The 15,449-nt window shown below is 43.5% G+C and overlaps 1 protein-coding gene across 3 annotated transcripts in view; it reads left to right on the top strand.

Annotated features, from left to right (window-relative positions):
* Positions 1-3,149, top strand: part of LOC147638085 (uncharacterized) — a 71,550-nt gene extending 68,401 nt beyond the window's left edge. For all 3 annotated transcript variants that reach the window (XM_086797970.1, XM_086797969.1, XM_086797971.1), the window contains exons 13-14: positions 2,535-2,601; positions 2,720-3,149. In XM_086797970.1, coding sequence (XP_086654096.1) covers positions 2,535-2,601; positions 2,720-2,988 — 336 coding nt within the window. In that variant the 3' untranslated portion in view covers positions 2,989-3,149. The remainder of the gene's footprint in view (positions 1-2,534; positions 2,602-2,719) is intronic.
* The last annotated feature ends 12,300 nt before the right edge of the window (positions 3,150-15,449 follow it).

The raw sequence follows: 15,449 nt of genomic DNA, 5'->3' as shown, positions 1-15,449 counted from the left end.
GATGAAACTTTCACAAATCACCTAATAGAGAACCTGTCAGAGAGAGTGTTGAGAAATTGTAGATCCCATTCTCCACTCTGCCTTCTCATACAACCTGGCATGTTCCTTTGTCCCAGAGAGCAACAAAATGCTCATTAAACTCCACCTGTACGCCAGCCTTGCAAACCTCATGCACTGACAACGGATGAAAACCAAGGGATGGGACATAAAGAACCTGGGAGGAATGCTTCCCCCCTCTGCCGTCGGGAACAATCTCTAACCTGCCCTCACTGTGAATAGGGATAGCGGACTTGTCACCAATAAGGATGTGACCTGACTACCGTCGAAGATCTTGTAATAACTCTTGGGAAGGAGTCATGTGCCTGGAAGCACCACTATCGAGAATCCACTCCCAAGTATCCCTGATGGTGAGACCAACTGTCTCTCTGCTCGAAGAAGATGAAGCATCTGTCCATAATCTCCAAGTGCACAAAAGCCGGAGTCTTTGCAGCTGTAGCTGAAGAATCAGCATTCTTCTCGGTACTCCGTTGCGGACACTTCCTCTAATAGTTATAGGTCCGCTCGGCCTTCACAGCATCACACTTCCTCTTTTTGCCACAATGGTTATAGGTCCGCTCGGCCTTCAGAGCATCACGCTGTAGGTCGGGCTTCTTCTCAGAAGACTTCTCCGATGAAGACTTCCCTTTGCCCTTATCATTGTTGTTCCGTAGGCGACTGTGGGCGGCCTTGAAACCACAAGAGAGCGCGTGGCCACCATGCTCTCCAGTCGGGCTGACCAGAGATCCGTCGCCGCCAACCAAGTTGGGTGGAGGTGGCTCTGGGGGAGAGAGAGAGAGAGAGAGAGAGAGAGAGAGAGAGAGAGAAGAAGAAGAAGAAGAAGAAGAAGAAGAAGAAGAAGAAGAAGAACGAAATATTAACGTCTTCAAAAGACCCAAAGGATGTATGAGACCAAAATGATGTGTACATAGTGTTCATGAAATCTCTTCATGGATGAAATAAGAGAAAACATTAGTAAGCTAAAACTGAAGACTGAAAGCTTAGATCTCAGACTCTGAGATTATACAAGATGAAAAATCTAGATCCTACTATGCCACGTATAGGGTACAATAAGTGATGGGATATGAAAGAGCTGAATAAAAACAATCAATCAACCTTGTATGTCAGGCAAGGGCCCATCTAGGATGTCCACATGGGTGATACAAGAAGGCTAGAGATGTTGATAGTCTGCTGTGAGGACGAGGTGCTTGATGGTGGGCCACGATATCCTGAATCCGGTGCTTATAAGCTGGGGGTGGTCGGGGTCTGATGGTGTCAGAATCTGGACAGACTGAGCAACTCCCTCGCTCGTGTTCCCTCCCTGCTGACACAGCCGCCTCGTCATAAGCTTAGCTAAGCTCTCACAATCTTAGCAGCTGCTGCCGACCAACAAACAGCCTGCACGTAAGACGACACACAACAGTGAGCAAAAGAAAAAAAAAAACGCATCAAATCAACAGAAGAAGCAGAGCAAGCAACACTTGCAGAAATCATCAAGAAGGTACAAAAAAATCGATTTGGGGCTTTTCAAAAATCATCCTCCTGTTCAAAAATTGAAAAGCATTCATCAGAGCAAATTTTAGGGCTTTTTCCAATGTTTGAAAATCATGCAAAATCAGAGCATTAATCTCAAATCCCACATTATTTTTTAAAATTGAGGGCGTATATCAAGCATTGGAGAGTCGCTACCGCCTCCTATAGCGTCAAATTCAAAAAGCCCCTAATTTTTGGAGAACCCTAATTTTTTGTAGCAAGAGATTAAAAATCCGCTCTATGTAATGATTCAAATGAGTAGGCCAAGTTGGTATCAAGAGGGGATGATGATAAATGTGGTGCTACAGAGCACAAATTTCTTTCTCAAATTTATGTGTTTTTTCTGTGTGCATGTCTAGGCTTATTAAAGTCCAAGATATATGTTGTGTTCTGTTCAGCTATGTGTTGCATACTGTTTAGATGTGAGTTGTGTTGTGTGTTGTGTATGCGACTTGATCCTGTGTGTACTCTATCCTTGGGACCCCATAATTGGCCTATGAAACTAGAGCCATGTGATTTATCCTTGACCAGGAAAACTGGCATGAGAAACCATGAGCCTAGATTTATCCTTGACATAGTATGAGGTAATCCCTTGAGGGGGGGATTGTTGGGAATCAAGGTCTTACTTGTGTGTGAAAAGGCTTCTAAGCCTGGATAAAAATGTGGTAATGTGTGTGTGTGTGTGAACATCCTCTAAAAAGGAGTAAACACTCAAATGTTTGTGTGTGTTTGTGTGTGTTTGTGTGTGAACCACCTCTTAGAGGGGCCACAATAACATCTAGATTCCTCATGGATTGAATAGAAGGCCTCACACACACACACACACACACACAGTGCACACACACACACACACGCACACACACACGTCTTTTTTGTGGGGGGGAGGGGGGATTTGGTTGGGTTCACTTGTCGGATGCCTTTTAGGAGTATTATTTAATTTCAATACTAAGATGGTAACCATGCAGGGGCCTCCATTGCCACCACCCCAGCCAGCCCAGGCATCTTCTCAGCAACTGCAGCCAAAACATCGTGGTGTGCTTTCTTCATATACTTGCAATATTCAAGCAGACTGGCATTTTAAATCTTGGTAACCTATCCGTCTTTATTCTTACTGGCATATGTCTAATTTTGTGCCTGGTATATGGTGCAGGGGGCGGGATCCAAGGAATGCAACTTTGTGTAGCACCTCCTTTCATTACAGGGCAGCAACATTTCCTTCCTCAAGTGCAAATGCCTCAGCTTTCCAACCCTTTGCAGCAAACAGCAGGAGTGCTTGCACCAACTACAATGTCCACAGTTCAGCCTCCTCAAGGTGTAGTTGGAGGGATGGTGCCACCAACGGTACAAAATTCTGGGACAGTATCTGCTACGAGTCTGATGAGGGGTGGAAAATTTGTAGGAGTGAGTTTTCAGCAGTAACTGGAACAAGACAGTGTGCTGATTTGTATCTCCTCTCTTCACATGGGATGTTTTCTTTGGCTTACGTAATGGGTTTGCTATTCAACAATAAAGACAGTATGTAATATCTGTACATTCAAGATTATAATCAAACAAACGAAAAAAGTAGAAGTTTAGGAGCAGCCAGGTTTTGCTTGGTTTTCATGGTCTTTACACATAGCCTGCATTATGCAGAAGGGTGCTTGTTTGCCCGTCTATGAGCTGCAGTCCGCCACGCCCGTTAAAATTCTTTGACAGGGGGGATAGGTGGGATGTATGTGTAAAAGGCCCTCAGTATTTTTTCCTAACAATGGTAATTTCAAGTCGTGTATGTTTGTTCTTTGGGTGGGTTAGCAAAATCTCTATCAATTGATGATAGACAAAAATCCATCAAGTAATTAGCTATTCATATTGAAAGATTTCAGAGGTTGAGCACTAGGATGGCATGAAAAGCCAATATCAATTGATAAGAACACCTCGAGGCTCGTAGTTGTTTCACAAAATAATGCAGCGTTAGGAATCCTTAACAAGGCTTGTGAAAGGGATAATGGTATTAGATGACCGAGTACAAGGGAAACACTTCATTAAATAGTTGAGCTAGCACTGGTACAAGGATTCGCCGACCATAAGCAATAAGTTCAATGGCTCTTTAGGGCCCTTGTTATTGTGAAGCTTTTTAATGTGGTGAACAAAGAGGAGGCCAAAGTCCTTTGGAAGCATGAAAAGCAACATTCTTAGAGATTAGGATTGATAGAGTTACAACTTTGAAAGCATGAAAAACAACATTCTTAGAGCTTTAGGATTGATAGAGTAACAATGTGTTTTATATTGCAAGTCAACCTTGAGGGCTACAATTTGCTCCTCATTGGGACCAATCAAAAGTATATCGTTCACATAAAGTATAAGATAATCAAATCCTAACCAACTTTGCAAACATAAAGTGTGCTCTCTATCGGACTATTGCTAAAACCAAGAGCAATCAAGCAAGCATTAATTTTTTTGGTACCATAACCGTGGTGCTTGTTTTAGTCCATACAAGACTTTACTCAAACACATACGTTGTCCTTTAAACCATTTTGAACAAAACTTAAAGGTCAGGTGACATAGACTTCTTCTTGCGAATCCCCATGGAGAAAAGATGTTTTGACATCCAATTGATGCACTTGCCAATCAAAATGTGTTGCTAATGCAATGACACAACATATGGTAGTCATACGTGAAGTGGCACAAAGGTTTCTTTATAGTCAATCCCTTGCTTTTGGACATACCCCTTTATGACTAGCCTTGCCTTGTAGTGATCAACGGTACCATTTGTTTTATGTTTAAACTTGTAAACCTGCTTAGTGTTTATGGCGCACTTGCCTGTGGGCAAGTCACGTAATTCCCAAGTGCCATTTTCATGAAAAGAATTCATTTTCGATTGCATGGCAGTCATCCAATGCTCACTTTATAAAGCATCTTCAAAAGAAGCAAGCTCCTCGTTGCATGTTGTAGCTATGAATGCGTTATCAACAAAATAGTCCTATGCATGGCGAATAGGTGATCTTGTTCTAGCATGTAGAGGCGTGGACAATTTGTTGTCCCGCAAAGTGTTTAACAACCATTTTGGGGTTTAGTATGAGACGGTGCTCTTGAAAGAGGATGCACTTATGAAGCCGATACATAGGTCCAAAGCTGTTTTACCACTAATACATGTTGCATCATGTATGACCACATAGGATAGTTGGTGCCATCCAACTTATGCTCAGCCACCCCACCACCGTCACAAGCACGCCAAACAATCACTGCTTCTTGCCATTATGTTGTGCCAATACTGCATCCTTTCTAACCCACTTGGCTATACTGCATCCTTTCTATCCCACTTGGCTTGCTCCTATAAGGGAGGTGTAAGAGGAATTGAGCGGGAAATGCACTTAAAGCATCGATAGTCTGAGAGACGGTGCTCTTTAAAGAGGATGCACTTCTGAACCCGATACATAGGTCCAAAGCTGTTTTACCACTAATACATGTTGCATCATGTATGACTACATAGGATAGTTGGTGCCATCCAACTTATGCTCAGCCGCCCCGCCACCGTCTCACAAGCACGCTGAGACGCCAAACATTATGTTGTCCCAAAAACCACTACTACCAAGAATCATTGATATAACCTCCGATCAGATAATCGGAGTGCCTAAACAGGAATTGGGCGATCGAAAGCCGGGTCGGACGACTGTAGAGATGGGCGATCGGACTACCTGCTGTAGAAGCTAACGATTAGAGGTCAAGTCGTGATTCTAGAGGCGAGTGATTGCTGAGTTGGGCGATTGGAGGAGAAAACGATTACCGAATCGTGTAATTGACTGTCGGACGTGGACGGAGTTTGACGATGGATCAGCACATCATCAATTACAGATGGCACCAATTCCATAGTGATGGATTCTTCACATAACCGTAGACAAAGAAAAAGCTTTGCAGGCTATAACAGAGGATACCTGCTTGCTTGCTCAACTCCGATCATCTCTTCTCTAACAGAGAAAAAGCTTTCAAGGCTTCGAGCACAGAAACCAAACTAGAGAGAGCTATGGAAAGGAACTCACTACAATGTAAGCTTTGGAAAAAATTCAACCTGCAAACTTGCTCCAAGATCTAATAAACAGCTCCACAAGAAGAGGCCACAAGCCACAACACTTGCTTTGATACCACTGTTGCATTGAGGGGGACTGAGCTCACCCGCGCACGCACACACACGCACGCCCATATACACTTGGTTTGATACCACTGTTGCATTGAGGGGGACTGAGCTCACCTGCACATACACACACGCACGCCCATATACACTTGGTTGTATTCCGGAATTGCGAAGTACTCCTTCCGCCAGTTTGGTTGTATGCAAAAGTCTTCCAATCTGGGGTGCTCTTCATTGGTGACTATGGTGGCGTAACCACCTCGTGTGTGCACAGGGTTTGCTTTCCTCCACCTTCGGAAACAGTAGCTGATCATGAATGTAACAATCTGTATCTCCAGCAGCAGCAGATCAGCTAACTGGGGGTTTGCCAGCTTTGGCGCCTTGCCACATTCTCCCATAATATACCCTCTCCAGCCAATGGAAGTAGTTCTTATAATTCACGGCGTGGAGGTCGGAGAGGGTATGGCACATTGTGCTGTTTTGTTGGAGTGATTTCCGAATAAGCTTTTGGCATGATTCGTCTTGTGGGCTCAAATGGAATTATTTGCAGCATGAGGACTTTGAACATTAACTTTGGCTTCAAAAGAGGGTTGCCAGCACGAATAAAACCCTTGTACTCTGCACCTAATCAAGATTCCAATATGGTATCATCAGTAAATGCCTCAATATTATCTTGCGGGATAGGATGTCGTACCTCTTTAGAGTGCCGTTGTGGAGATGGGTGAGGTGCCAGTATCTCCTTGGGGGCGAGAGGGTTAGTAGGAAAATCTATCTCTGGAGGATTGAAGGATGAGAAAATGCAGTCAGCTTGAGATGTGTTAGTAGGTGGCGTGTTAGGATATGGGTTAAGTAACTTACTAGTGACATTAGAATAGAGAGGGTAAGTTGATTTTGAAAATGAAGAAGTGGTTTCTTCTTGACCTTAACCTGTGCTAGGGGGTGGGCGGCTAGGTTAATGAGACTTAATAAATTCTTGTAAGTTTGGAATTTCTTCAGGATTGATAGTGGGATATTCTATGTGGGTAGCATCAAAATTGTATTGTACGTTTGTTAGCATGGCTTCTAAGTGCTTGTAGATATTAGAATAGAGATTTAGAATGCCAAAAGGATGATATAAGGTGGACTCACATAAATTTAGATGCTGGTGAGTGTTATATACTTCTAGCCACCCATGACTAATAATCCATTCGTAACTATGTGTGACTACCTCATAGTTGGCGGGCGTCTCAGGAATGTCTTGGGGATTAGTTAATACTAAGTCTCTCCGCAAGATTCCCATTATTATGGTAGGATCAGCATCTCTTTCAATATTTTGTTTGATTAGGGTTAGTTCTCATAGGCCTATATCTTACGATAGATTTATGTCATACTCAAGTAGAGAGAGTGTTAGTATAGACAAAAACAAGGTAAGAGTTTAAGGAGGGACATGAGGAGTTACTGGCAGCATCAGGCTGACCCAACTTGGAGGTGCGCTCAAGTAGGAGGCGGAGATCATCATTAGGCTCCGGCTGCTGACTTCTATCTTGTATTGCTATCCAACGCTCTAACTCGTGTAGGCGAGAGTCAATGTTGCTAAGGAGGTTTGAAATTGCCGTTTCTCTCACCATCCTTGTTTGCAGCATCTAATTCTTTGAATCTTTTGGTTGCATCTTCTTGGGCCCGCCTGGTCGTTGCTTCTCTTTCCTGAGCTTCAGTAATCTGTTGGAGCCTTTAGGTAGCGAGCCTCTGAGTGGCGTGTAGTTATTGTGTAAGCTTCTCCATCGCCTCTTGGTGTGCCAACCCTTTTCTTTGTACTTCAGCCTGGCTTGCACTTATTGTTTCATTAAGTGCTCTAATCTTTTCTGCATGGGCCTTGTTTGTTTGTTCCCTTTCGTGTTGTAAATGGATTGCCCTTTCCTCCTCTACCTTTAGCTGTGCTGTTAGCTGCTGGATTTGGCATTGCAAATCTTCTTCTTTTGCCTTGGCATTGGCTTGGAACTCCTGTATTTGTTGTGCATGAAGTGTAGTGAGCTCCTTTGTGTGGGTGACCTCTTTCTAAAGCTGCTCCTTCGCTTGTTCTAATTTGGCGTTGAGGTCCACATTTTCCTTGATTCTTTGCACTAATGTTTGGCTTAGGACCATCTAATTGCTCTCCAGGGCGTTATATCTTTTTTCCTGCTCTTCTGTGGCCTTTAAGCTCTTCATGTGATGACATCCTTGGGGTAGCTTCAGCTGCTTCCAAGTTGGCTTTTAATTTTTACACGTGAGGATGCATCTTTTACCTATTTCTAGAGGGCGGCATTACGGTCCTGGAGCATGTGCGTTGTCACAGGAGGTGGCACCACCAGACCTTTTGTTCTTACTCCCACATTGCAATTGTTCTTGATTCGACTTCCAGTAGCCCAGTTTGTGGTTGGTTGAGCAGCTCATCGAGTCCTTATATGGTCTCCTGCAAGAATTGTTGATAGTCTATGTTCTACAGGGAGGCCAGTTGGGGTAGTCTTTCTTCATCTTCCAACCGCCTTCTCTTGCTTGGACTAGATGGCTCTGGAGTTCTTTGTCTTTTGCTTGCGTCAATTGGGGCCTTTGGTTCTTATACTGGAGCTGTGGCCGCCTCAACGCCTTGTCTTTCCTCAGCTTGTATGGGTGTTTCTTGTTCGGGCGGCGCTGACTCTGTTGGCGTGTCTACCGCCAGAGTTGATTCTTTGAGAGGAGATAGATCTATAAATATTAGTTGCGCTGGGCTTGTCGGAGGAGTAATTCATTGTAGGGTCTCCTGTATGGCTTGGCTGAGAGTTGTCTCTTTGCAGGGCCTCTTGGTATGTGTGCGGATTTCCTGGGCCACTTCTGCCTCTAATCTCTGTGACTCAGTAGCTATATCTGGTAGCACTTCCCTCATCTTCTTATCTGTTTTCTTCTTTCGCCCCTTCTTGATATGCTTCATGATGTCCTGGGTCTCCTTCAAGATTGCCTGCCCTTCTTGCATATCTTCAGCTACTAATTGGGATTGGTCTAGTAGCAGTGCGTGCATGTGCTCCTCTGGTTCGGGCTCCTTGAGAGGCCTTTTAGCTACATGATTTAGAACCTGTGTGAGGAGGTATGGGTTACAGATTTTGGATTGATGGGCCTTTAAGCAGTTCTTCATCTCCTTATGGACATAGTATGCCCAGTCGTCTTCTTTCTCCTCATGTGCTTTTGCAATCCTGTTTAGAGTGACCCTCTTGTATCTGTCCATGGGCTTCATTTGTAGCATCAAGGACATGGCTCTACAAGATTTCTCCGTAGCCTCATCCTGGATGTTTTCATACTCGACCCCATTTGAGTAGTACGAATTTTTCTTGAGCATGGTATCCAGAGGCATCTTGTCAATGGAGTGTGTGTGGACCTTGACTACTGTGGGTGGAAGTTGCAGAGCATCTCGTATGAGATTTTCTGTGATGAGGAGTTGCTCGAAAGTGCCGTCCGCTTTGGTGATGGTTCCCCTTTTGGTCCTTTTGTCGTAGGTCTTGAGGTATTCTACACGTAGTTTTGTGTTGATACTTCTTGGGAGTATCTGCGCCATCTTCCCTAGACCAACCTTGTCCAGCTTTGCTTTGACTTCGGCCTTCTCCAGAATGTGGAGGCATTTTGGGCTGTGGTACTGGAGGGATCCTTTCCATGGGCCATGAGAGCTTCTTTGCTGATGATGGCCCCATGGAAGGCTTGGGCATAAGGGCCCAATCTTTGGGCACTGTGCTGGCCTCTTTCTTTGACTTGCTGGGGATCTAGTGGCGCTGGCTTGAGTCGCAATTGGGGTCTCGAGAGCTTTTGACTCTGAGGCCGACATCTGTACATGAATATCGCATCAGTCTACCGACTGGTGAGGTTGATATCATCTTTTCTTCTTTCTTTACAAAATAAATAAATAAATAATGGGTAATAGGTTAGTTGGATTGAGGAATTGTTTAGGAGCAATCATGGGGTGTGTTAATAGTCAGGGGAAAGCTGTGGCGTGAAGATTCATGGTTAGAGTGAGTTCGTGAATCTGCAGGCTGTGAAAAAGTGAGGCATAAAAATGTTAGACGTGAAAAGGTAAGGCGTGAAAAAGTGAGCCGTGAGAGTAAGACGTGAAAAGGTAAGCCGTGAAAAAATGGGGTGAAAATGTTAGACGTGAAAAGTCAGACGTGGAAAGGTAAGCCGTGAAAGAGTGAGCCGCAACGAAAAATCAGACGTGAAAAGGTTAGCGTGAAAATTTAGACGTGAAAAGTCAGACGTGAAAAGGTGAGCCGTGAAAAAGTCAGGCGTGAAAATGTTAGACATGAAAAGGTAAGCCGTGAAAAAGTGAGCCGTGAAAAGTCAGACGTGAAAAGGTCAGGCGTGAAAAGTCAGACATAAAAAGGTGAGCCTTGAAAAACTTAGGCGTGAAAAAATGAGCCGTGAAAAAAGAGGTGTGAAACTGCAAGTTCATGAACCTGATTTTCCATGAAACTGCAGGATGTTATTGTGAATCGTTTATTATGGTTGTTTCTTTCTGAGGATCTTTTCATTTTTTTAATTTTCTTGTAAAGATGCATATGAGAAGATTGCATGAAGACATTGTTTATACTAATTGTAATGTATGTGAAGATTTTATAAATCCGTGAAGATCAAAAACACAAGAAGAAGAAGAAGAAAACGAAAAGAAAAGGATCAAGCTCCCATCTCGAAAGGAGATAGTTGAAAAGGTCGAAATTCGGAGATGGTGGGTTGGGAGATGCAAACGGAAGCTAAGCGCAGTCAAAGATTCCAAGCACACGATTCAAAATGATAAAAAAGGAAAGAATTTTGATTTTATAACGCAGCCGTCGGACAGGGCGACTGCCTTAATGAAGAACACCATGTGGCACTGCTTGATTGGCCTGTGTGAGAAATTACTGTTTCACGGCGTGAACGTTGTTTTTTGAATTTTTCACGGCGTGAACCTCTGTGATTTTGTTCACGGCATGAATGTTTTTGAAATTTTTTCACAGCGTGAACGTTTCTGAATTTGTTCATAGCGTGAACCTTTTCGAAGTTTGAATGCATAAGATAGATACCTTCTCATTTTTTCCTTAATGCTCAAGTAGTCAAACATGCACATGATGAGTGAATGATACATTGCTTACCTCCTCGTACCCATTGTGCAACCATTGGACACCCTTTTATTTTATTGCCCCACGAGAACCAAGGGTTCACGTGGGCACTTTTAGGCATTCGTTGATGCAGTTGTTTTAGCTCTATGTGGGAGTTTTTTATTGTTCCTTCCACCCAACTGAACAATGTTGTCACTGTGCCCTGTGGTGGAGGGCTTCTATCTGTGTCTCCTTGTTGCTGAACTTCTTTGTTTCTACCTTTAGATTCCTTGTTCAGTTTTGTAACCGGAGTGGGTACTTTCGTTGCTTTGGCAATTCCCAACCCATTTGGCTGGGTTGTCTTTTTCCTCCACACAAGGAGTGGCGAGGTTCTTGCTTGAGTTGGGAGTTAATGTTGTATGCTCTTACCACCCTCTTTTTTATGATTTGAACTGCTTGTGGTATTAGCCACTGAGTGGCGTTTGGGTACCCATATTGTCGTATTGCCTTGGTAGTATCCTTGTGCTCGCAGTAAGTCCATTCGGATCCATTGCTTATGGAACCTTTGAGGTCCCTTAGGATGCTTGGAGTCCTGCCAATCGGTTTGTGTCAGCAAGGTCTGACTTTTGAATTTTTTGCAGATTCTTCTTGTGGTCTTCATATCATTCATGGTTTCCTTTTTGTCTGGTTGATCTTTAAGTTGAATCTTGGGCACCCACTTCTGTGTACCCTTAGATGTTGGGTATTGTGTGTGCAAGCTTCGTGGGATGGATGTTGGTTGTGTTTTCTGAGGTGTTGCCACTGCACTCGTTGTTGTTTGTTCATCAATTATGATGTGTTTCCCTATGTTTTTCAAGCTCCATAAGGGTATGGACATGACCTTGTCGCCCGTGTGCTTAACAATGTTGTCCTTTATTCCCATTGGATATTGCATTTACTTGCACAGATCCAAGATCGTCCTAGAATCATTTCTTCTTCCATGGAACCTGCAGGCATGACAAACACCTTCCTGACCAAGGAATTATTTTCGATGAAGATGTTAACGTTTAAAAATCCCTCAGCTCTCGTAGTTATCAAGTGAACACTATATACTTACGTATCAGTGGGTTCGAGGTGTGGTCTATCTAATGCTACCCAGGTTTCATACGAGATCAAGTTATGACTTGACCCCGTATCTATTAATGCAATGCTTGTTGCATGGCCTTAGCTATAGTAAGTCCCACCTTGAGTCGTGCCGGCTCAATGTTTAGTTCCTCTTCGTCCAAGAGAGTCACAGAAGCCATGTTGACATGTATCAGTCTATTGTGCAGTAATTGTTTGGCTTTGGCCTCCCTGGCCTTAGCTTCTTCTTGAGCCTGCTGGATTTTTTGCCTTTGCAAGCTGTTTCTGTTGTTTTAAGAGATGTTCTTGCAAGAGCATCTCTTGGGTCAGTGGTCCAAAATATTTTTTACATTTACTTCCATTAACGTAACCCTCCATCTGTATGCCGTCAATTGTCTCAATTCAAACAGACCCCTGAGGTGTGATCTCTGATACTCAGAATGGTCCTAGGCCTCGGTATTTGAGTTTCTTTTTCCTGGTGCTTCTGACACCATACATGAGGACAAGGTCCCCTGTTTCTAGTTCTTTTTGCTTAAGGTTTTTGTCGAACCAATGTTTCTTGCGTAGTTTTTCGACCATGAGTCCATGTGCTGCTATCAGCCTGGTCTCATCAAGCTTCTCTAAGTCAATTAGCCTTTCAACTAATGCATTCTCCATTAGATGTTCTTGTACGAAAATCCTTAAGCTTGAGACTAAGTATTCCATGGGCATAACTGTTTCAACACCATAAGCTAGACGGAAGGGAGTGTATCCCGTTGTTACCTTATTTAATATGCCCATAGGGCTGGTAGCTTATGCTCCTAGTTTGTTCGACTTGCTTCCAAGGTTTTTGTTAAGAAAGTACACAAAATTTTGTTTGTACTCTCTGCTTGACCATTGGCTTGTGGATAATAAGGTGGTGATTTTCGATGGACCACTAAGAATCCCATAAGTAAATGATCAATCACCTCATTAATAAAATGTGAGCCGCTGATCACTAACTAATTCTAATGGGCAGGCCAACCTCGAGATAATTTGCTCGTATAAAAATTTTGTTGTTGTTTGTGCGTCAGCTCTCCTTGAGGCTCTGGCTTCTTCTACCTATTTTGTGAAATAGTCCATGGCCCATGATCATGTATCGGGCTTGGGATGGATGTGCCGATGGACTAATAGGTCCCAGAAAATCTATTCCCCATTTCTCAAATGGTTGCCTTACAATTATAGGGGTGAGCGGTATCTTGTCCTTTTGTTGTGGGATAGCGAAACATTGACATTCTTCGCATCTTTTGACAAATTCTATGGCGTCTCCGAATAACATAGGCCACCATATTCCTGCTTGAAGCACTTTTCGAGCTATGATTTCTCCAACAAAATGCCTGCCTGCTATCCCTGAATGAGCTCATCTTCTCTAACACATCTTCTGAGCACATTATCTTTTCCTAGCTTATATAGTTCTCCTGCAATCAGTTGGAGGTGCAGCAAGCTTGATAAGCCGCCACATTTTATCTTTGTTTAAAGGTATTTCTGGCAAAAAACCATAAGCTAGATAATATGAGATTTCCTCACTCCATTCGGATACCATATCCAACTTGAACAAACAAGCATCAGGGAGATTATCATCAAATCCAGTTGCTGGTTTCCCATTTGGAACTCTTGACATATGATCGGCTAACACATGCTATGTTCCTTTTCTTACCATGATTGTAAAGTCGAATTCCAACAACAATAGTAACAATCGTGTGATTCTCCTCATGGTGCAAGGCTTATTCACCAGGTATAACAAGGCTTGATGGTCCACGAAGAATACGAATTTGTTGGCTAAGAGGTAATGTCGATATGTCTTAATCCTTCCATCTCTGTGGTGTTCACCTCCACATCATTTAGCTGATGACTAGCGAAGTAGACTGGATAGTCCAATTTGAACTCACCAAGCTGGGCTAGTACGCAACTAATAGCAAAATTTGATGCATCAATATGCACGTGAAATATGAGATCCCAATTAGGGGGTCGTAGAATTGGTGCGCTAGCCAATGCTTGCTTCAGTCGATCATATGTTTCCTGGCATTCTTCAGTCCACTCAAAGATAATGAGGAGCTTGTACAATGGTCTAGCTATTTCAGTAGTATCAAAAATTATGAAGCGGTGATAATACCCCACATGGCCCATAAATCTTTACACACCCTTGTAATTGGTGGGTGGTGGCAGCTCTAATATCAGCTTGACCTTGCTATCATCCGTGGTGGTCTTCTGGTGCTATGGACACTTGATTTTGTAACTAGAGAATCCATCCAAGAAGCTGTAAGCTTCTTCCCCAACCACTCTTTCGAAAGCATGTTCCGTATAGGGCAGTGGATAATGGTCTTTCCTAGTGGCTACGTTGACCTTTTTAAGATCAACACATACCCTAAGTTTTCCATTCTTTTTTGGCACTATCATGATTGGTGACAACCAATCCGTATGTTTGATTTCATAGATGAAATCCGTAGCAATGAGCTTGTCTATTTCCTCCTTTACAATTGATGCATACTTAGGATTCATCTGGTATGGTTTCTACCTGGTTGGTCTCGACCCTTCCATGATTAGAATCGTATGTTGTACTACCTCAGATGGTACCCCCTTCATCCCTTTGTAATTCCAAGCGAAACAGTCCTTAAATTACTTAAGGAGAGCAACGAGCTCATCTTCTTCAACCGAAGTCAAGTCCTTAGCAATGTATACGGGTCGAGCTTCCTCCCCTGGTCCCGCAATATCCACTTCCTTGACTTCTGTGTCGGGCCATCGTATGATGTGGACATGACATCCTCAAGCCTTGTTGCCGTCAGTTGGACCACTTTCCGTTCGCCAACAGTATAGGTTTTAAAGTGGTCAGGGACTGAGAGCAAGTCTAGTTTGTCCTCATTTTCACTTTTGGTTTTAGCCATGATCTTTCTAGCGTCACGTTCTGCTTCTGCCAAGGCTTTATTGCGTTTTCGGCGCCCAGCTTTTGTAAGCTTGGGTGTTTCTAACTCCTAAAGGGCGACTTTCTCCTTGTGTCTTCCCTCTAGCGGTATCTTACTCAACTCCTCATCCCAATCCTTGGAGAACTCATCGTGCACCTTAGTGGCCTCAAGGTATCTCAGCCACTGGGCATCCGCCGTGGGTTTTCTTCCTAGTAGGGCATTTCATTGGGCTATATATCGTTTCTGTTTTCGCCATTGTTTGAGGCATTGAGCATTGGTACACCTTGTGCTATGGTCCCTTCTGTACTCAATGTCTCCTCTTTTGATGCTTCATCAATGGTCTGCCAATTAACCATATAGATGTTACCATATTATAGTAGTGATGTGTGTGAACACACTTAGGACCGCCGGGGCACTTTTTCCCTCACTAGGAGGTTTTTTCCCCCGTGCATTGTATATACGCCCATTATCTTCTAGGGCTTGTTATCTTTCATTTTTGGCACTCATAATACACTACTGTGTTGTGCTCAAGCTTCCTCATCTTCTTGAAGTTGTGTGTGCATTCCTGCAACCCTAATTCCAACAATTGGTATCAGAGCAGGCTTCCTCCTCCCGGGCAGCATCACCGGCACCTGCCGCTTCATCTCCTCCGATTGCGACGAGGTTTCACGAGCGTCTGCTGCAGGTTAGTATATGCCGTGGGATAGC

This window comes from Cibotium barometz, chromosome 5, assembly GCF_041138505.1.
Source record: "Cibotium barometz isolate CiBa-2024 chromosome 5, ASM4113850v1, whole genome shotgun sequence".
Taxonomy (NCBI): Eukaryota; Viridiplantae; Streptophyta; class Polypodiopsida; order Cyatheales; family Cibotiaceae; genus Cibotium; species Cibotium barometz.
This window is presented reverse-complemented; position numbering and strand designations above follow the sequence as displayed.